Source organism: Choloepus didactylus, chromosome 3, assembly GCF_015220235.1.
Source record: "Choloepus didactylus isolate mChoDid1 chromosome 3, mChoDid1.pri, whole genome shotgun sequence".
Taxonomy (NCBI): Eukaryota; Metazoa; Chordata; class Mammalia; order Pilosa; family Megalonychidae; genus Choloepus; species Choloepus didactylus.
In genome coordinates this window covers 57,173,406-57,195,293 of record NC_051309.1, presented here as the reverse complement: position 1 = coordinate 57,195,293, position 21,888 = coordinate 57,173,406, and the positions used below count along the sequence as shown (strand labels likewise).

The 21,888-nt window shown below is 36.7% G+C and overlaps 1 protein-coding gene across 8 annotated transcripts in view; it reads left to right on the top strand.

The window, feature by feature from the left end:
- CLOCK (clock circadian regulator) overlaps window positions 1-21,888 on the top strand; it is a 147,804-nt gene that overhangs the window by 104,146 nt on the left and 21,770 nt on the right. For all 8 annotated transcript variants that reach the window (XM_037829844.1, XM_037829843.1, XM_037829842.1 and 5 more), the window contains 7 exons: window positions 3,305-3,425; window positions 7,307-7,420; window positions 7,553-7,668; window positions 10,346-10,428; window positions 10,650-10,756; window positions 12,517-12,664; window positions 13,212-13,287. In XM_037829844.1, coding sequence (XP_037685772.1) covers window positions 3,305-3,425; window positions 7,307-7,420; window positions 7,553-7,668; window positions 10,346-10,428; window positions 10,650-10,756; window positions 12,517-12,664; window positions 13,212-13,287 — 765 coding nt within the window. The remainder of the gene's footprint in view (window positions 1-3,304; window positions 3,426-7,306; window positions 7,421-7,552; window positions 7,669-10,345; window positions 10,429-10,649; window positions 10,757-12,516; window positions 12,665-13,211; window positions 13,288-21,888) is intronic.

Genomic DNA, 21,888 nt, shown 5'->3' with positions numbered 1-21,888 from the left:
GATGGGGCTTGTGGTACAGATATTCTGAATTTATTTATAAATTACTTTTTAAATGCCATATCTTGAAAATTTATAACAATGCAAAGTAAACTGCCCTGTAAAGGTCTCTTTCAAGAGATATTGAACAGCAGTACTTCCTTCTGGTTACTTTAGAATGGACTCTGCTTCTAAAAGGCCATACTCTAAAAGGGTAATTTCTTACCAAAAGTCAGGTGGAAATTAATTTCTAATTTCTTTGGGTCACAGAGAAAATGATTTGGCTTCACTGTGCTTTCTAGGGATATAAATCAAGATTTACCTTGTAAAACCTTACAAGGTATCACATTTTATTTTGAAATAATTCTGTAATGTTAACCTTGCATTTTTTCAGCATGCATTTTTTTCCTTTTGAATATTGCTGATAGTAAACATTCAAAATATATTTGTTGAATGAGGAATAGATGGATGAATCATGACTTTAATTATCATTTTGTATTCCGGTAAGCCCAAATGGTAGGTGTTGAGCCTAACATTTAAAAAGTACTTTAAGAGTAATGAATGAAAGTGTAGTAACGCATAAGTAAATTTGCATGGGCAGAAAATAGACCAATTCTCTGAATTTTTAGGCCTCACTTTGTTTAGAAATACTAATAGCATTTATTATATTTAAAATGTTTATTATAACGGAATAGTGTACATTATGCATAGTGTAAATACTCTTATTGCATATTTATCATATTTAAGTGCAAAACATCCTTTTCAAGTATACACAGAAATTTACATAAAACAAGTCTCAGTAAATTTAAAATGACTCAAATCTTGCAAAGTACGTTCTTTGTCCACAGTGGAACTTTATTAGAAATCAGTAACAGATAGATATCTGGAAAATCTAAAGTATTTCGAAACCAAATAACACAATTCCAAATAACTCATGGTTTGAAAATTAGAAAGTATATTGAACTGATGAAAAAGGAACCACAACATATCAAAATTTGTGGGATGTAGCTAAACCGATACCTATATTAGAAAAGAAGAAAGACCTCAAATTAACCCAGTTTCCACCTTAAGAAACTAGAAAAACATAACTATCAAAAAAATTCAGAATTGTATTCTGTGCATATTACATTTTATACCAGTCAAGGACGTATTATACTGAGTTTCTCAACACATGCTTGTGTTTATGTTCCTAATTACCTGCTTAAGGAGAGTAGAAATGGAAAGAATTAATAGTGATATTAGTAGTTTTGGATTCTGACAGATTGCAGAGTTATTAATCATTTTCCCTATCATTACATGGTTACAGTTTTTATAGATTGTCTCTCAGGAACACATGTAAACCCATGTGAGGAAATCAATATTAAATAGTAAAATTTTACAAATTTTAAGTTCACAGTAGAGACCTGACTCTTTATCATGGCACTTCCACAAGTTGTTGCACAATTAAGTCCAGTCTCTCTGTGCATAATGTTTCTTTTTGACAACGTGAAAAGGTGTGGGGGAGGGTTTTGAGCTAAGGATTGCTTAAATACCTTTTGGCACTGAAGTATATGTCCCTATAATTTTGCCATAGAAAGCCAGAGCAGGAAAAATTAAATACATATATAAACCTTCTTTCCAATCTCAAAAAGCATTTATGCCTGCTTATTAGCCTCAAATAGGTTAAAATGTGCCCAAATTAATTTTATTATGTATGAGTTGACAAAGTTAAGAAAACGCTTTGCAAGGCTCACAGAACCAATCTCCCAATTATGTAAGATTTAAAATTTAAGTTTTTAAAATCTTAAGTCATATTGACCACTGACTAAGATAGCAGGTTTTAATCGACAAAACTGAAGCATGTGATCATACTACTCTCTGTACTAGCCATTCATATTCTTCACTCTATGAAGACATAAAACCCTATGAATATATAGATGGAAAAGCAAGAGTAAGGTAGGCCAAATCATAATTTATTAAAATAGTAGTGATAGAAATTGTTAGTAAGAATAAATAATAGTAGAAAACTAATTTATTCCCAACTGATCATTTTAGTTCTTCAAATTGGTGTATATTTTTATTTTCTTTGTGTACTTTCTTTTACATTAATACCAATGTCAGTATTTTAATACTTTGTCAACAAAAGGCAATTTTCTAGCATTTCCATTTTCCATGCCTGAATATTCGGTTTATTCCTTCAGTTCTAGAGGCTTTCCAGACTTCCAGATGAATCCTTATTAAAATACAGGTGTTTTTATGTTTTAATAATAAAATAAATAATACACTTAAGCCATTATCAGAATGATCTGTATGGAGAGTCATAAAATACTCCTTTCCCACCTTCCATCATTCCGAGTAGCTCACTAATGGGTCTCTTTTGTTGTTTTTTGTTTGTTGGTTTTAGCAGTGGGGCTCTCCAAACAAAATCTATAGAGGTATTTAAAGGATTAAAAAAAGTAGAACTGCTTTGGTTGAATTCAGGGGGAAGATTCTTGCCTTTACATTTCTCCTTCCTGCTGCACCTACCTCCACAGTCCTTCAGATGTCTGTAGAATCCCCAGGATTCCACAGAGTAGTCCAGAAATGTCAGACCAAGTGGAATGGACTGGATTCTGTCGGAAATGTGAAGTCACTGAAGTTTTGTTTTCAGTGGTACTTAAAAATAGTGACTATCTTTATTTGACAGCACCTGGCACATTGTAAGCAACCTGATGGTGGTCAAATTACTGTTAATTAACAAATGATGATTAAAGCCATATTTTAGTAAGGATTATAATGCTTAATATATTGCTTGATTTTTCTTGTTGTTAGCTAAAAGCAAGGTTTTTGACACAGAATGTAGGATAGATGCCTGGAAAAGATGAAACAAAAAGGCAAAGACACATTGGACAATTGAAATGACACCAAAGGCAAATTTCCTTTTCATGATTAGCTGGTGGCTTATCCTTTATAGTAGTGCATATCACACTAGTTTACTAGAGGTTTGAATATATGATAAGGATATATGTCTCTTAGCCAAAGATTTTTCAAATTAGTTTTCTTGATTCTGTTATATTTTTAAATGTTCAATTTTAGTGTAACTTAGCTTTGCAAATAATTTTTCAGGCTTTTAAGATCATGTTGATAATGAATCTGATAGCACTAGTATCAGAGGCATTAAGATAATGTTAATCTTCTTTTAACTTCTACATCTTGTTTTCTGCGATGTGGTCTTCAAATTGACATTTGTTGGTTTTCACAGGTAATTGAAAATTAGCCATATGTGCTTCTGATATTTTAATAGTGATTTTATACTTTAAAAAATGTTTCTTAAATCATTAATATAATTCTTTTTAAATTTCATTTTCAGTCTGATCTTGTGGATCAAAGTATATTTAATTTTATCCCAGAGGGGGAACATTCAGAGGTTTATAAAATACTGTCTACTCATCTGCTGGAAAGTGATTCATTAACTCCTGAATATTTGAAATGTAAGTAATAACTGTTGAGCAAAGTGTTAAATTTTATGTTTGATAGGAAGCATTTATCCTTTACTTTTGCAACTTTATGACAAGTACATACGTGTTCAACTAAATTAACATAGCGTGTCATTCCATATAACCTATTGGGTCCTTTTTAAATTTTAAAAAAAGAGTATGAAATGAACTATGACCGTATTAAAAGTTTCAGCTCTATTCCAGAGTAAACTGAAATCCCGTCTTGTTTGTTATAACAAATATGGACCATGGGTATGCCATAAAACTGCATTTTACACAAAAAAATGGAACCGGAAAAAAATAATATAATCTTATATTATTATTAGAGAGAGAAGATTAAACATTCTCCCTTTCCCCTTCCCCTTCATTAACCAGTTGGACTCAAACTATGGAAAAAATCTAACTCCTGTATGTCTTTTAACATTATTAAATAAAGGAAACATTATTAATTAAACAGTCATTTTTTTAGATGTATCTAATGTGTGGACCACTAATACTATGTCATAAAAATGTCAAGAATAGTGAAAAATTAGTCTCTGTCATTAGAATATAATGGGTAAATCAGACATTTCTACTAGGATCATTGGAAAAATTAGTTTGACCAGTACACCTCATTTTCTTCACTAAATTACCTTGTGTGTTCACTGCCTATGGTTTAGCAAATTTGAAATTGTCACAACTCTATATTTGGCCATGATCTATTCAATATCTTCATTAATCATTTTAAAGGTTAGTTGTTTTTTTTTAAGGAACCCTCAAATTCTGTAGCATACTAACTATCTAAGAATTGAGGTGTACATACACACACACACACACACACACACATATATACACATACACACACATATATATACATATCTTTGATAAGGAGGCATAGTCTGTCATAGGGAGTTCAGAAAATAACAAGAGAATCCATTTGAAGCCTATTTATATTTGTTTTAAAATCAAGTTCATATGAAGTTGACCAGTAAACTACTCTAGTCTGGTGCTTAGGAAAAAGATTTAAGCTGTATATAATAGATATTAGAAGGCAGTTATATCCCTCAGAATAGCATTTGAGGTCATAGGATTGAATGGCATTGCTACCAGAGCAAGGAGAAAAGAAGAAGAAAGGTGGAGCCTTGGGAGATAACAATAGGTTGACAAAGGAGAAGTCTACTTAAAAGACCTTCATAAGGGCAAAATTTGCTGAATGAAAACCTCAGGCAGAAAGACGTTAGGCTGCTGCTTCCAGGGTCAGAGGCAAGGATGGCAACAATACTTTTTGATAGAGAAAAGCCTAAGTTAAATGACTGGCTGACCCCTGAGTTAACTGATACACATAAAGGTTCTCCCAGAAAAAGAAGTATTTCATGTCAAAGCAGTTAAACATTAGTTAAAATATAGAGGGGAGAAGGCTTGGAAAATTCAGGATTCTGCAATTAGGTCATTTAAAAAAATTTAATAACACATATTATTTAAGTCAATCAGGTAATTTTGGCCATAATGAAGGTGAGGTGATACAGGTAGGGTGTGATTTGTATCTAGAGGAAGAAATAGGGACAGAATTATAAAGAGCCTAATATTTCAGTGATTTTTAGTTTTTACACAATGGGGAGCCAGTGAAGGAGATCAAGGTGGTTTTGTGGTGTGGAAAATAAATGACTCAGGTGGAAAATTTTGAAGAGACCCAGACTGAAGACAAAAAAGAAAACTGTAATTGTAGAATAGAAGTAAGGATGAAGTGGAAAGAGAATATCTGAGTGTTAAGTAGATAAACTCAGTAGGAATTGATAAGAGGTACAAGTCACTAAGTAAATAGAGATCATCAATGGGAAAGGTTTTAGGAGGAGGATGGTTAGATTCTGAACCTACTGAATTAGATGATGAAGCCTGCGGTCGCAGTTGAATCGTCTGGGGGGATGGCGGCCGGTTGCTGAACCCTCGGCTCTCGGCGTTGCTCGGAGGGTACCGGCGGCGGGGGCTCTTTCCCGGAGGCGAGGGCGAGGCGGGGGACTTGGCCAGGTCCCCGGCGGTGGTGTGCAAGGTATGGAGGGCGGCGAGAAAGGAACAGGCGGGACGCTTTTTTCAGGAGGGTAAAGCCAAGAGCGTTTATTAGGGGTGAGCACAGGTTATATAGGCTGGCATAGAGGGCGGGGGTTGTTACAAGCCAATGCTGAGGGGATAAAGGCTAGGATTGGTTCTGAGAGGGTGCGGAGGTTAGGATTGGTTCTAAGAGGGCGCGGAGGTTGTTTGAAAAGGGGCGGGAGTTGCTCTGGCAACGGTGTCTGGCAACAGTGTATGCGCACTGGTGGTGGCGGGAGTTGCTCTGGCAACGGGGGGTGTGCGGGCAAGATAAGGGGGTGGGGAAAAGGCGGTTCCCTCCGGCAAGCCTCCCCTAACGGTTGTATTTTGGGTGAGGAAATGGGGCCTGCCTCCGGCCTCACTTTCTCAGGCCTGGGGGGCTGTGGAGGGCGCTGTCTCCCGTGCCCACCACCCTCCCCAGGGGCTGATCAGGTCCCCCAGCCCAGGCCCGCCAAGTCGAAGCACGTAATCAGTATCCCGCAGAAGCCATCTATCATGATAATGACAGAAGAGTACAAACTTGATGCAATGAGCAGAAGACAGGGTCAGTAGTTCTTGAATGCTGAAATAGTATGATGAAAGTGTGATTAGTCTAAGAGTAGTAAGCAAAAGTGAATCTAAGTGGCAGGAGTGTGGAGACATAATAAATAAATTGTTCCTGTTATCTAGATCCGAGGTAGTTGGGACCTGTATTAAATTGGTAGTGGATGTTCAGTTGGAAAAAACGACTTTTGAGAACTGAAATGAATAGCATGTCCTGGTGATAGATTAGATTTGAGATGTGTGATACGAAGTGAAGAGAAAAAATTGATATGATTTCCAACTTGGGAAATAAGTACAAATAGGATAAAGAGAAAGATTCTGGTTTAAGAAGAAAGAGGATAAATTCAGTTTCAAATTTTTGAGTTTAAGTTGCTCCTTGCACAATCAGATGGAAGTGTCCTGAAAGCAAATAGTGATATGGGATTTTGTCTTACATGAAATGTTAGAATCCAGGAGAGAGACTTAGGAGTGAATAAGCTTACCAAGGCCAGTGGGTTTATAAAGTATAGCAAAAGATCAAGACCAAAAGAACCTTTGTGAAGGCCCACAGTTTGAAGACGGATATTAGCAGAAGAGATGGGAATAGTCAGTGAGATAGGAAAGTAAGTTTCATGCTATTTAATGAAAAAGTATGGTGTGTTAAAAGAGGTAGAAACAATGAGGAAAGACCATTGAAGATGACAATACGAATGTTGGTAATGTTTAGAAGAGCAATTTCTGTAAAGTGGTGAAGACAAAGCCATATGACATGCAGCTAAGGGAAATTAATGTACAAGAACTGGAGCATAATGAAAGGAAGAAGTACTGTGATACTAAAATAGTAAAGGAGCATGAAAAACTCTTTGAGAAAGGAAGACCTTAGCATATTTTAAAGTGGAAAGTGAATAACCAAAGGAAGAGAAAGTGTAGATGCTAAAGAATTAGTAACAGCATGCCCCTAGACCTAGAGAAGATATGAAAGGTGTCCAAGGCAAGAATGGAAGTAGTAGCTTTAGAACGGGAAGCAAAACCTCTCTTTGAAGTTAAAGTGAAGTTTGAGAGGGAAGAATAGAAAAAAATGGGGAAACATGAAATTGTTCTCTCTTAAGGACAAAGTGAAGACGTCTCCTAAAAGGACTGTACTTTTATGAATGAAATAAAATGTCATTGAAGACTTCTATTGGAGAAAAATAATGCTTATGAACTTATACAGTTTTTATACTCTTATTTCATTTAATATTCTTTGTATTATATCACAAACATACCATACTTTTCCTGTTATTTCACAGCAAAAAATCAGTTAGAATTTTGTTGTCATATGCTTCGAGGAACAATAGACCCAAAGGAACCATCTACCTATGAATATGTGAAATTTATAGGAAATTTCAAATCTTTAAACAATGGTGAGTTAAAAATGCTTCTCTCATAATATGTTTTAACTTGTTATTCTTTTAAGCTCTTAAAGACAAAGATGTTTGGACATCAGTAAAAGCTAAGTGAATTAACTAATGATAGAAATTTCCTTATTGTTTTAGTATCCACTTCAGCACACAATGGTTTTGAAGGAACTATACAGCGTACACACAGACCTTATGAAGATAGAGTTTGTTTTGTAGCTACTGTCCGGTTAGCTACACCTCAGTTTATCAAGGTATACTTCCAGTTTTATTTCCAAACAGGGATTTCAGTTCATACCATGAGAACTACCTTTATGTATATTTTGTTGTTTCCAGAGTGACTGGAGCTTCTTGCAAATGATGAAGTAGTAATGGCTATGAATTATTAAATATGCATGATCATGGTATTTTTGAAGCAAATAATGAAAGTTACCAAAGCACTCATTAAATTATGTAACTAAAATTTAAATCTATATCCTTTGCAGTTAACCATTGTTTATATATAATCATTGTATTACTTTTGTGCAAAATTTTAGGAAATTTTTTTTTAGTTATAATCTACATTAAAGGAGAAAAGCCAAATTCTAGGTAAATTTAAAAGGGTTGTTTTTGGAAGTTTCTTTTGAATTGTGTAAGTGGTTTTTTCTGCATATAATTTATCTGCAATTTTAAAATTTAATTAAATAAGTTAGCTTCATTTCCTGGGCTCAGCCAGCAAATGACTGATAGGGAAGTGGAAAAGTGAAATAGTTCAACCACCAGAAGGAGGCTAGAGAGGAGAAGCCAGCTTCCTATGATTTAAAATTTAGGGCGACACCATTGTATAAGACAGAGAACTGAGTTATCACTTAGGAGATCTTAAACTGGTCTTGTTCTGCTTGTTTTGGCCTTTGGAAATAATAGCAATGACTAATATTTATTGAGTGCTTACTCTAAGCTATATACTTGTATATACATTATCTCATTTAATTCTCAAAATAACTCATGAGATAGATGCTAGTATGTTCCCCAGTTTTATATATAAGGAAACTGAGGCTTAGGGAAGTTACTTGCCCAAATCCTTTCAGCTAGTAAGCTATAGAACTGAGAGTTGATTTCATCTCTCTCGAACTCAGAGCCAAGCTCTTAACAGCTACAGGGCGTCACACAAAAGTCATTCAAAGACACAGAAGCAGTTTGGAACACATTGTTTAGTATGACTAGGTCTAGAACGTGTGCAGAGAGGGTTGGAGATAGTGGGAGATGACGTTAGAGAAGTAGGCAGAGGCCGAAAATGAAATTTGTTTCTCCTTGCCAAAGAGCTTAACCTTTATCCGAATGGGATGAGAAACCACTGAAGGTTTTTAAGCAGGGATGCTATGTAATCATATTTGAGTATTAATAAGGTAACTGTGAGTGCAATATAGGAGATGAATTAAAGAATAGGGAGACTGTTTGGGGAGAGGCTATGCCAATAATACAAGTCAATATGGCAAGATTCTAGACTCTAATGCAGGGAAATTGGATGGGATGGAATAGATTTTTAAAATACTTAGATGGGAAATTGAAAGGACTTAGTAGTGGCCAGTTAGATGGTAAGAGGTAAGAATGAGAGATTATGTTATGACTATCAGATTTCTAGACTTCTGCCACTAGACAGGTATGGTCTCTCCATTAAATGAGATAGAAAATTGTGTGACTGGGTATGGGGAGTAAGGCAGTTTGTTCATTTTAGAACATAATGAGTTTCAGATGCATGGGACATCAGGTGGAAGTGTCAAGTAGACAACAGTATGGCACTGTGATTCAAGAGAGAGGCCTGAATCCGGAATCATCAAGGTTTATAGATATATGAGTGACTGAAGCTGCTTCAGGGAGAATATGTAGACTGAAGAGTACTCTTCCCAAAAGCCTACATTTAAGAGTTATTTATTGTCATATTCTTTAGTACTAGGAAATTAAAATGTTTTAAAATTTTGTTTAGAGCCTACTTATAATTGTGCCTAAGATTCACCCCCAGAGAACCTCTTTTGTTGCTCAGATGTGGCCTCTCTAGCTAAGCCAACTGGGCAGGTGGACTCGCTGATAATTGTGCCTAAGATTCACCCCCAGAGAACCTCTTTTGTTGCTCAGATGTGGCCTCTCTCTCTAAGCCACCTGGGCAGGTGGACTCGCTGTCCTCCCCTCTACGTGGGACATGACTCCGAGGGGTGTAAGTCTCTCTGGTAATGTGGGACATGACTCTCAGGGATGAGCCTGGACTCGGCATCATGGGATTGAGAAAGCCTTCTTGACCAAAAAGGGGAAGCAAAATGAAGCAAAATAAAGTTTCAGTGACTGAGATTTCAAATGGAGTTGAGAAGTCATTCTGTAGGTTATTCTTATGCATTATATAGATATCCCTTTTTAGTTTTTAGTGAATTAGAATTGCTAGAAGGAAATACCTGAAACTGTTGAACTGCAATCCAGTAGCCTTGTTTCTTGAAGATGATTGTATAACTACATAGTTTATACTGTGTGACCATATAATTGTGAAAACCTTGTGGCTCACATTCCCTTTATCCAGTGTATGGACAGATGAGTGGAGAAGTGGGGACAAAAAGTAAATAAATAATGGTGGGGGGGCTGGGGGTCATGTTTTGGTTGTTCTTTTTTACTTTCGTTTTTATTTTTATTCTTTTTTTTTTTTTGAGTAATGAAAATGTTCAAAATTATGGTGATGAATGCACAACTATATGATGATACTGTGAACAACTGTACACTTTGGGTGATTATATGGTATGTCGATATATCTCAATAAAATTGCATTTAAAAAAGACAAGCAGATAATTCCTAAAACAACTAAAAAAATTTGTTTAGAGAAAATTAGTAATGATTTTTATGCATAGCAATAGTTAAGATTCTTCTAAAGACACAGGAAAGTATTTCTAAATTTTAATTATTTATTTGTAGGAAATGTGCACTGTCGAAGAACCTAATGAAGAATTTACATCTCGACATAGTTTAGAATGGAAGTTTCTATTTCTAGATCACAGGTAACTCCATTTTAAAATCCCATAAAAGGGTAATAGTCATATTATTACTCTTGAAATTAATGGTTTTCAATGACAAACTTATTTTCTAATCAGGACTTTCAAATCCATTGTCCATTTTTCAAAAAATGAAAGCCAATATTTAAAAAAAAACTTAATTTCTAGTGGAATATTTTTTATTATGGGAAAAGCTAACAGTATTTATTGTTTTGTATGTAATTTAGGGCACCACCCATAATAGGATATTTGCCATTTGAAGTTTTGGGAACATCTGGCTATGATTACTATCATGTGGATGACCTAGAAAATTTGGCAAAATGTCATGAGCACTGTAAGTAGATTTTAGTATTTCCCATGATAATAACTTTTTTAATCATATAAGCAGAATATTTTGTCTGAGACATAAGATGAGAAAATACAGATTTATAACCATATATGTATTTTTGAAATGTACTGGAAGATTTTAATTTATATATACAACCAATCCAGTAGGAATCATAAATCAAGTTTAAATTAAACTTGTTCCTGTTTTATATATTTCATTCTATAACAGTAAGTACAATTTTATAATATGGCATGAATGACTCTTGTTCTGAAGTGTAGAAACTCTGTATCTGGAGTAAGAGATGTAGATTATTTTGAAAATTGTAATAGAATGTCAAACTATTAGAATACCATTTCATAAGATTTGATCTCCAGGAATGCAAATCTGCCCAGGAGTTAGATAAACATTTAGAGAATCTATTTTAGAAAGCTCATAGTTAATGTTCAGTTAATGTTACCTGTCATTATTTTTCTTATTAGCAGCAGCAGCACTATCATTTCATTGTGCCAAATACTGTTCTGAGTACCTTATTTATATTATCTCCATTATTTGTCAGCACAGTTATAGGAGGTAGGTTACTGCTATCTCCATAAGTAAACCGAAATCCAGCAAGGCTAAAGTAATTTACTCACATCCCATAGCTTGTTGGTGTCAGAGATAGGATTGGCATCTAGGTCCACTTACTCTTTGTTTCAAATGTTTGTTTTAGTTATAGGCTTTATTTGCTTCTCTGATCCTCTCCTCAAACTCTAACCCTCTTGGATGTCCTTCTAATAAATCTCTCTGAAAATAAAGCATATTCTAGAATAGCATAAGCTATGGAAATTTTTCAGAATAAAGTTATTTCAGCACAAAGAAAACATTATTCACTTCAAGTTATATGGGCACTAGGCACCATGGTGTGGCGAAAACACTTGACTTCATTTAAAGAACTGAGAAATTTTGGTCAAGTGATTTGATAGACCTTAATTTCCTAATTAGAAAGAGAGATTCCTAACTGGCATTTCTTAAGGTGTGCACCACTGAATGCCAGTCCATTAAAGAAGGATTTTATGGTCAATAAAATATGGGAAATAATTCATAATCTCTCTCTTTTGGAGGATCTTGACATACATTAGCATACTCAAGGTGTGTTTGTTGTTTGTTTTTTTGTTTTTTGAAACGTACTCAAGTTTTGAGAAGACTGAGGATACTTTTAGCAAGTGTTTTCCATTTTTTTGCTTAAAATCTGCAGAAAGTCTTCAGAATTTATAATCTACAGAGCATGCATTGGGAAATATTGTACTTAACAATTACTTCGAACAATTAAGTAATTCTCATTTGGGTTAGTTAAAGTTTAGAACTGAAATGTCTCAAACATGCTGTACCTTGCCGGGGTACCTGTGGGGGAAAAAACTCCAGTGTGATTGCTCATTGCTGTTATGCTCAGTATACTTGACAGGTGGAATTCAGCCATGTGAATAATTTATACTTGAGTATTTGAATATCATGTGTAAAAAGTATAAAAGATCAGCAGAACCTTGTTCGGCTTTTATATGGCTATCACTGATTATAATTTGGACACTTTGGAAGATCTGTTAAATACTTGGGACCTTAAGCTATCTCTCAAAACTCCATGTTCTTAAAATTGATATATATATATTGAAGCGTTAGAAAAAGAATTGTATATGTAGCTTTAAATATAAATGACAGCCTTTGGTTAGAAACAGATTCCTAATAACTAATAATATGGATCAAAGAAAAATATTTTTCTCTTTTCTTCTTAGTAATGCAATATGGAAAAGGCAAATCATGCTATTATAGGTTCCTGACCAAAGGGCAACAGTGGATTTGGCTTCAAACTCATTATTATATCACTTATCATCAGTGGAATTCAAGGCCAGAGTTTATTGTTTGTACACATACTGTAGTAAGGTAATAATTCTTTTAGAGAATTTCTAAATGATATTAACATCCTGTAATGATTTTGGCAGTGTAATTTTAATGCATGGCTTATTAATGAACAGCAAAATGATTTTTCTCCCTTTTTTTGGAGTACATCATTTCTATGTGTCTTTAAATTTACTTAAAGGGATTGTATAGAAATATAATGTAGGCATTTAATAGAATATATAATTCGTGACATAAATTTTATAGTTTAGAGCAGAAGTGTAATGTCAGGTACCAATGTCAGTCATCATTAAAGGAAAACAGGAGTAAATAAGCATATTCCCCCTTTATTTAGTTTCTCTTAATTCAAATACTGTGTAGTTATAGGTACTTTACAGTGGCATATAAAAATTTGATATAACTAGAAAAATGTAACTTTAATTACATTTTAATTATATTTTAAGTACATTAGAGAAATGTTTTAGATTTGCATAGCACATAGAAAATGTCTAACATTAGTGATGAACAAGTGAGACAGTAAAGTTTTAAATGCATGACAATACACTAAAATTTGTTATTTTTCATTTTGTAGTTATGCAGAAGTTAGGGCTGAAAGACGACGAGAGCTTGGCATTGAAGAGTCTCTTCCTGAGACAGCTGCTGATAAAGTATGTTTCTTACAGTTTTTAAAAAATCATTTAGTTTCTTCCCAGTGAAAGAAGAGACTTAATTATTTATAGGAAAATTGTCTTTTCAAATATTTCATTTCTTCACTTGTGATATGATTATACTTTACTGTTTATTTTTATTTTTTTAAAATGTCATTTTCTTAAAAAGATTTGAAAGACCCATAATTCAGTGATAATTGGTTGAGACACATATCTGATCTCAGATTAAAACTACCATTTGTTAATTGCTTACTGTATGTTAGGCTCTAGCTGAGTTCTTTGTATGAATTACAAGATGTCTTTTTACTCCCTAGATATCCTTCTCTTAGTAGGTAATATCCCCATGTTAAAAATATTAAAACTGAGACTTCAAGAGGTTTAGAAAACAAAAGCAAAAACACCTCTCTTAAGGACATATGACTGCAAACTTGTAGTCAAGATTTCAATTCTGGTTTTTCTTTTCGGTATATCAGATATAATGTATTAGTTGACTTGCAACAAATTACTCCAAAACTTAGTGATACACAACAAAACACATATATTATCTCATCGTTACTGTGGGGCAGGAATCCAGGCATGGTTTCCTAGACCCTCTGCTTCAGGATCTGTCATGAAGCTGCAATCAAGGTGTCAGCCCCAGGTCTCTCATAAGGCTGTAGTCAAGGTGTTGGCCAGAGCCACAATCATCTCAACTGGGGCAGAATTTGTTTCTGAGTTCCCCAAGTAATTATTGGCAAGATTCAGTTCCCTGTTGGCAGTTGAACTGAGGGTCTTGGATCCTTGCTGGCGAATGGCCAGAGGTCACCCTTAATTCCTTGCCAGGTGGCCTTCTCTATCAGAGCAAGCTTGTAATAAGAACCAGGGAGAGAAAATATCAGCAAGATATGTGGGGAACCAAGCTTTTCATGTCACTTAGACCATGTCCGGGGTGGTGGCCTGCAACGCTGGGTCACAAGTCTGCATGGAACGCCGTGTAGGCACGCCCTGTAAAGATGTGTGTCTTGTGACTATGACAGCAGTGTTAACCATTGACCCCAGATTGTTCCTTCTTATCTGCAGCAGGATGTAAAGATTAATATCTGAGACACCCTGAATGCTTCTGATCACATAGTGTAGTCTAGCTTTGTGTAACAAACAGATAAATAACTGGAGTACAGGTGCATCAGCACCCACTTAGCACGAGATGCAGTGGGTCCCCTGCTCCCTTAAATCTTAACTTTGTGTCTGTGTCTCATTTCAGCATCGCCCTGTCAGCAACAAAGATGGGAATCACAGTCTTTTGTAACCTAATCACAGAAGTGCTGTCCCATCACTTTTGCCTATTCTGTTAGAAACGAGTCACTAAATCAAGCCTACACTCTAGGAGGGGGATTTTACAAGGGCGTGAATACTAGGAGGGAGCAAACATTGTGTGCTACGTCAGAAGTTGCACTCACAAGTAGTAATTGTAGAAAATTAGTGGAATAAAATGAGTCAGAATCTATAAATTTGATTTAAAAGGGCGTCATGCCAAAGAGGAATATGGGGCTGTCATTCAGTCATTTATTCAACAAACCTTATTAAGCATCTTCTCTGTGCCAGGGAATCCTGGATGCTGAGACTACAGCAGTGAATAGCACAGGCAGATTTTCTGCTCTCATGGATCCCATGTGAAAGAATTTTTCCAAAGAGGATTTGTATGCTTAAAGGAAGAGTAACAGTCTGCTTTAGTAAAATAAATTATTCCCTGAGAATAGGGATTAAAGTCTAGGGTTCCTTGAGATGGACATCATTCTAGAAACTGAAGTGTAACGTAAAGATTGTTCACCTTGTTTCTTCTCTTCCCTCATGCCAGTATCCAATCTTAGTAAATCCACTTAGTGCTATTTCCCAAATATACTCCAGCTATGTCTTCTTCTCACGATGTTCACTATCATTACCACGGTCTACCTGGAGTTCAGGGAAAGAGGTCTATTTGAGATATATTTTTCAGAAACTTCAAGGTATAGATGTTAAAACCTGTCATGAGTCTGTAAGGGATCACAAAGGGAATGAATGTAGGCAGAGAAGAGAAGATGACCAGTGACTAAGTCCTGGGGCACACCAACATTAAGAGATAAAGGAAAGCGGAAGAACTAGTCACAGAGGGGAGACCAAGGAACCAGGAAACTACACTGTCCCAGAAGCCAAGAAAAGAAAGTATATCATTGGAGGCGGGGCAAGATGGCGGACTGGTGACCTGTATGCTTTAGTTACTCCTCCAGGAAAGTAGGTAGAAAGCCAGGAACTGCGTGGACTGGACACCACAGAGCAATCTGACTTTGGGCATACTTCATACAACACTCATGGAAACGTGGAACTGCTGAGATCAGTGAAATCTGTAAGTTTTTGCGGCCAGGGGACCCGCGCCCCTCCCCGCCAGGCTCAGTCCCGTGGGAGGAGGGGCTGTCAGCTCCGGGAAGGAGAAGGGAGAACTGCAGTGGTAGCCCTTATCGGAAACTCATTCTACTGATCCAAACTCCAACCATAGATAGACTGAGACCAGACACCAGAGAATCTGAGAGCAGCCAGCCCAGCAGAGAGGAGACAGGCATAGAAAAAAAACAACACGAAAAACTCCAAAATAAAAGCGGAGGGTTTTTGGAGTTCTGGTGAACATAGAAAGGGGAAGGGCAGAGCTCAGGCCCTGAGGCACATATGCAAATCCCGAAGAAAAGCTGATCTCTCTGCCCTGTGGACCTTTCCTTAATGGCCCTGGTTGCTTTGTCTCTTAGCATTTCAATAACCCATTAGATCTCTGAGGAGGGCCCTTTTTTTTTTTTTTTTAATCCTTTTTTCTTTTTCTAAAACAATTACTCTAAGAAGCCCAATACAGAAAGCTTCAAAGACTTGCAATTTGGGTAGGTCAAGTCAAGAGCAGAACTAAGAGAGCTCTGAAACAAAAGGCAATAATCCAGTGGCTGAGAAAATTCACTAAACACCACAACTTCCCAAGAAAAGGGGGGTGTCCGCTCACAGCCACCATCCTGGTGGACAGGAAACACTCCTGCCCATCGCCAGCCCCATAGCCCAGAGCTGCCCCAGACAACCCAGTGTGACAGAAGTGCTTCAAATAACAGGCACACTCCACAAAACTGGGCGTGGACATTAGCCTTCCCTGCAACCTCAGCTGATTGTCCCAGAGTTGGGAAGGTGGAGCAGTGTGAATTAACAAAGCCCCATTCAGCCATCATTTCAGCAGACTGGGAGCCTCCCTACACAGCCCAGCAGCCCAGAACTGCCCTGGGGGGACGGCACTCACCTGTGACATAGCACAGTCATCCCTCAACAGAGGACCCGGGGTGCACAGCCTGGAAGAGGGGCCCACTTGCACGTCTCAGTAGCCATACGCCAATACCAAGGACTTGTGGGTCAGTGGCAGAGGCAAACTGTGGCAGGACTGAACTGAAGGATTAGACTATTGCAGCAGCTTTAAAACTCTAGGATCACCAGGGAGATTTGATTGTTAGGGCCACCCCCCCCCCGACTGCCCAGAAACACGCCCCATATACAGGGCAGGCAACACCAACTACACACGCAAGCTTGGTACACCAGTTGGACCCCACAAGACTCACTCCCCCACTCACCAAAAAGGCTAAGCAGGGGAGAACTGGCTTGTGGAGAACAGGTGGCTCGTGGACGCCACGTGCTGGTTAGTTATAGAAAGTGTACTCCACGAAGCTGTAGATCTGATAAATTGGAGATAAGGACTTCAATTGGTCTACAAATCCTAAAAGAACCCTATCAAGTTCAGCAAATGCCACGAGGCCAAAAACAACAGAAAATTATAAAGCATATGAAAAAACCAGACGATATGGATAACCCAAACCCAAGCACCCAAATCAAAATATCAGAAGAGACACAGCACCTAGAGCAGCTACTCAAAGAACTAAAGATGAACAATGAGACCATAGTACGGGATACAAAGGAAATCAAGAAGACCCTAGAAGAGCATAAAGAAGACATTGCAAGACTAAATAAAAAGTGGATGATCATACGGAAATTAAAGAAACTGTTGACCAAATTAAAAAGATTCTGGACACTCATAGTACAAGACTAGAGGAAGTTGAACAACAAATCAGTGACCTGGAAGATGACAGAATGGAAAATGAAAGCATAAAAGAAAGAATGGGGAAAAAAATTGAAAAAATCGAAATGGACCTCAGGGATATGATAGATAATACGAAACATCCGAATATAAGAGTCATTGGTGTCCCAGAAGGGGAAGAAAAGGGTACAGGTCTAGGAAGAGTATTCAAAGAAATTGTTGGGGAAAACTTCCCAAATCTTCTAAACAACATAAATACACAAATCATAAATGCTCAGCGAACTCCAAATAGAATAAATCCAAATAAATCCACTCCGAGACATATTCTGATCACACTGTCAAACACAGAAGAGAAGGAGCAAGTTCTGAAAGCAGCAAGAGAAAACCAACTCACCACATATAAAGGAAACAGCATAAGACTAAGTAGTGACTACTCAGCAGCCACCATGGAGGTGAGAAGGCGGTGGCACACTGTATTTAAAATTCTGAGTGAGAAAAATTACCAGCCAAGAATACTTTATCCAGCAAAGCTCTCCTTCAAATTTGAGGGAGAGCTTAAATTTTTCACAGACAAACAAATGCTGAGAGAATTTGCTAACAAGAGACCTGCCCTACTGGAGATACTAAAGGGAGCCCTACAGACAGAGCAACAAAGAAAGGAGAGAGAGACTTGGAGAAAGGTTCAGTACTAAAGAGATTCGGTATGGGTACAATAAAGGATATTAATAGAGAGAGGGGAAAAATATGACAAACATAAACCAAAGGATAAGATGGCTGATTCAAGAAATGCCTTCACGGTTATAACGTTGAATGTAAATGGATTAAACTCCCCAATTAAAAGATATAGATTTGCAGAATGGATCAAAAAAAATGAACCATCAATATGTTGCATACAAGAGACTCATCTTAGACACAGGGACACAAAGAAACTGAAAGTGAAAGGATGGAAAAAAATATTTCATGCAAGCTACAGCCAAAAGAAAGCAGGTGTAGCAATATTAATCTCAGATAAAATAGACTTCAGATGCAGGGATGTTCTGAGAGACAAAGAAGGCCACTACATACTAATAAAAGGGGCAATTCAGCAAGAAGAAATAACAATCGTAAATGTCTATGCACCCAATCAAGGTGCCACAAAATACATGAGAGAAACACTGGCAAAACTAAAGGAAGCAATTGATGTTTCCACAATAATTGTGGGAGACTTCAACACATCACTCTCTCCTATAGATAGATCAACCAGACAGAAGACCAATAAGGAAATTGAAAACCTAAACAATCTGATAAATGAATTAGATTTAACAGACATCTACAGGACATTACATCCCAAATCACCAGGATACACATACTTTTCTAGTGCTCACGGAACTTTCTCCAGAATAGATCATATGCTGGGACATAAAACAAGCCTCAATAAATTTAAAAAGATTGAAATTATTCAAAGCACATTCTCTGACCACAATGGAATACAATTAGAAGTCAATAACCATCAGAGACTTAGAAAATTCACAAATACCTGGAGGTTAAACAACACACTCCTAAACAATCAGTGGGTTAAAGAAGAAATAGCAAGAGAAATTGCTAAATATATAGAGACGAATGAAAATGAGAACACAACATACCAAAACCTATGGGATGCAGCAAAAGCAGTGCTAAGGGGGAAATTTATAGCACTAAACGCATATATTAAAAAGGAAGAAAGAGCCAAAATCAAAGAACTAATGGATCAACTGAAGAAGCTAGAAAATGAACAGCAAACCAATCCTAAACCAAGTACAAGAAAAGAAATAACAAGGATTAAAGCAGAAATAAATGACATAGAGAACAAAAAAACAATAGAGAGGATAAATATCACCAAAAGTTGGTTCTTTGAGAAGATCAACAAGATTGACAAGCCCCTAGCTACACTGACAAAATCAAAAAGAGAGAAGACCCATATAAACAAAATAATGAATGAAAAAGGTGACATAACTGCAGATCCTGAAGAAATTAAAAAAATTCTAAGAGGATATTATGAACAACTGTATGGCAACAAACTGGATAATGCAGAGGAAATGGACAATTTCCTGGAAACATGTGAACAACCTAGACTGACCAGAGAGGAAATAGAAGACCTCAACCAACCCATCACAAGCAAAGAGATCCAATCAGTCATCAAAAATCTTCCCACAAATAAATGCCCAGGGCCAGATGGCTTCACAGGGGAATTCTACCAAACTTTCCAGAAAGAACTGACACCAATCTTACTCAAACTCTTTCAGAACATTGAAGAAAATGGAACACTACCTAACTCATTTTATGAAGCTAACATCAATCTAATACCAAAACCAGGCAAAGATGCTACAAAAAAGGAAAACTACCGGCCAATCTCCCTAATGAATATAGATGCAAAAATCCTCAACAAAATACTTGCAAATTGAATCCAAAGACACATTAAAAAAATTATACACCATGACCAAGTGGGGTTCATTCCAGGCATGCAAAGATGGTTCAACATAAAAAAATCAATCAATGTATTACAACACATTAACAAGTCAAAAGGGAAAAATCAATTGATCATCTCAATAGATGCTGAAAAAGCATTTGACAAAATCCAACATCCCTTTTTGATAAAAACACTTCAAAAGGTAGGAATTGAAGGAAACTTCCTCAACATGATAAAGAGCATATATGAAAAACCCACAGCCAGCATAGTACTCAATGATGAGAGACTGAAAGCCTTCCCTCTAAGATCAGGAACAAGACAAGGATGCCCGCTGACACCACTGTTATTCAACACTGTGCTGGAAGTGCTAGCCAGGGCAATCCGGCAAGACAAAGAAATAAAAGGCATCCAGACTGGAAAAGAAGAAGTAAAACTGTCATTGTTTGCAGATGATATGATCTTATATCTAGAAAACCCTGAGAAATCGACGATACAGCTACTAGAGCTAATAAACAAATTTAGCAAAGTAGCAGGATACAAGATTAATGCACATAAGTCAGTAATGTTTCTATATGCTAGAAATGAACAAACTGAAGAGACACTCAAGAAAAAGATACCATTTTCAATAGCAACTAAAAAAATCAAGTACCTAGGAATAAACTTAACCAAAGATGTAAAAGACCTATACAAAGAAAACTACATAACTCTACTAAAAGAAATAGAAGGGGACCTTAAAAGATGGAAAAATATTCCATGTTCATGGATAGGAAGACTAAATGTCATTAAGATGTCAGTTCTACCCAAACTCATCTACAGATTCAATGCAATCCCAATCAAAATTCCAACAACCTACTTTGCAGACTTGGAAAAGCTAGTTATCAAATTTATTTGGAAAGGGAAGATGCCTCGAATTGCTAAAGACACTCTAAAAAAGAAAAACGAAGTGGGAGGACTTACACTCCCTGACTTTGAAGCTTATTATAAAGCCACAGTTGCCAAAACAGCATGGTACTGGCACAAAGATCGACATATAGATCAATGGAATCGAATTGAGAATTCAGAGATAGACCCTCAGATCTATGGCCGACTGATCTTTGATAAGGCCCGCAAAGTCACTGAACTGAGTCATAATGGTCTTTTCAACAAATGGCGCTGGGAGAGTTGGATATCCATATCCAAAAGAATGAAAGAGGACCCCTACCTCACCCCCTACACAAAAATTAACTCAAAATGGACCAAAGATCTCAATATAAAAGAAAGTACCATAAAACTCCTAGAAGATAATGTAGGAAAACATCTTCAAGACCTTGTATTAGGCGGCCACTTCCTAGACTTTACACCCAAAGCACAAGCAACAAAAGAGAAAATAGATAAATGGGAACTCCTCAAGCTTAGAAGTTTCTGCACCTCAAAGGAATTTCTCAAAAAGGTAAAGAGGCAGCCAACTCAATGGGAAAAAATTTTTGGAAACCATGTATCTGACAAAAGACTGATATCTTGCATATATAAAGAAATCCTACAACTCAGTGACAATAGTACAGACAGCCCAATTATAAAATAGGGAAAAGATATGAAAAGAGAGTTCTCTGAAGAGGAAATACAGATGGCCAAGAAACACATGAAAAAATGTTCAGCTTCACTAGCTATTAGATGCAAATTAAGACCACAATGAGATACCATCTAACACCGGTTAGTATGGCTGCCATTGAACAAACAGGAAACTACAAATGCTGGAGGGGATGTGGAGAAATTGGAACTCTTAATCATTGTTGGTGGGACTGTATAATGGTTTAGCCACTCTGGAAGTCAGTCTGGCAGTTCCTTAGAAAACTAAATATAGAGTTACCATTTGATCCAGCGATTGCACTTCTCCGTATATACCCGGAAGATCGGAAAGCAGTGACACGAACAGATATCTGCACGCCAATGTTCATAGCAGCGTTATTCACAATTGCCAAGAGATGGAAACAACCCAAATGTCCTTCAACAGATGAGTGGATAAATAAAATGTGGTATATACACACGATGGAATACTACGCGGCAGTAAGAAGGAATGATCTCGTGAAACATGACAACATGGATGAACCTTGAAGACATAATGCTGAGCGAA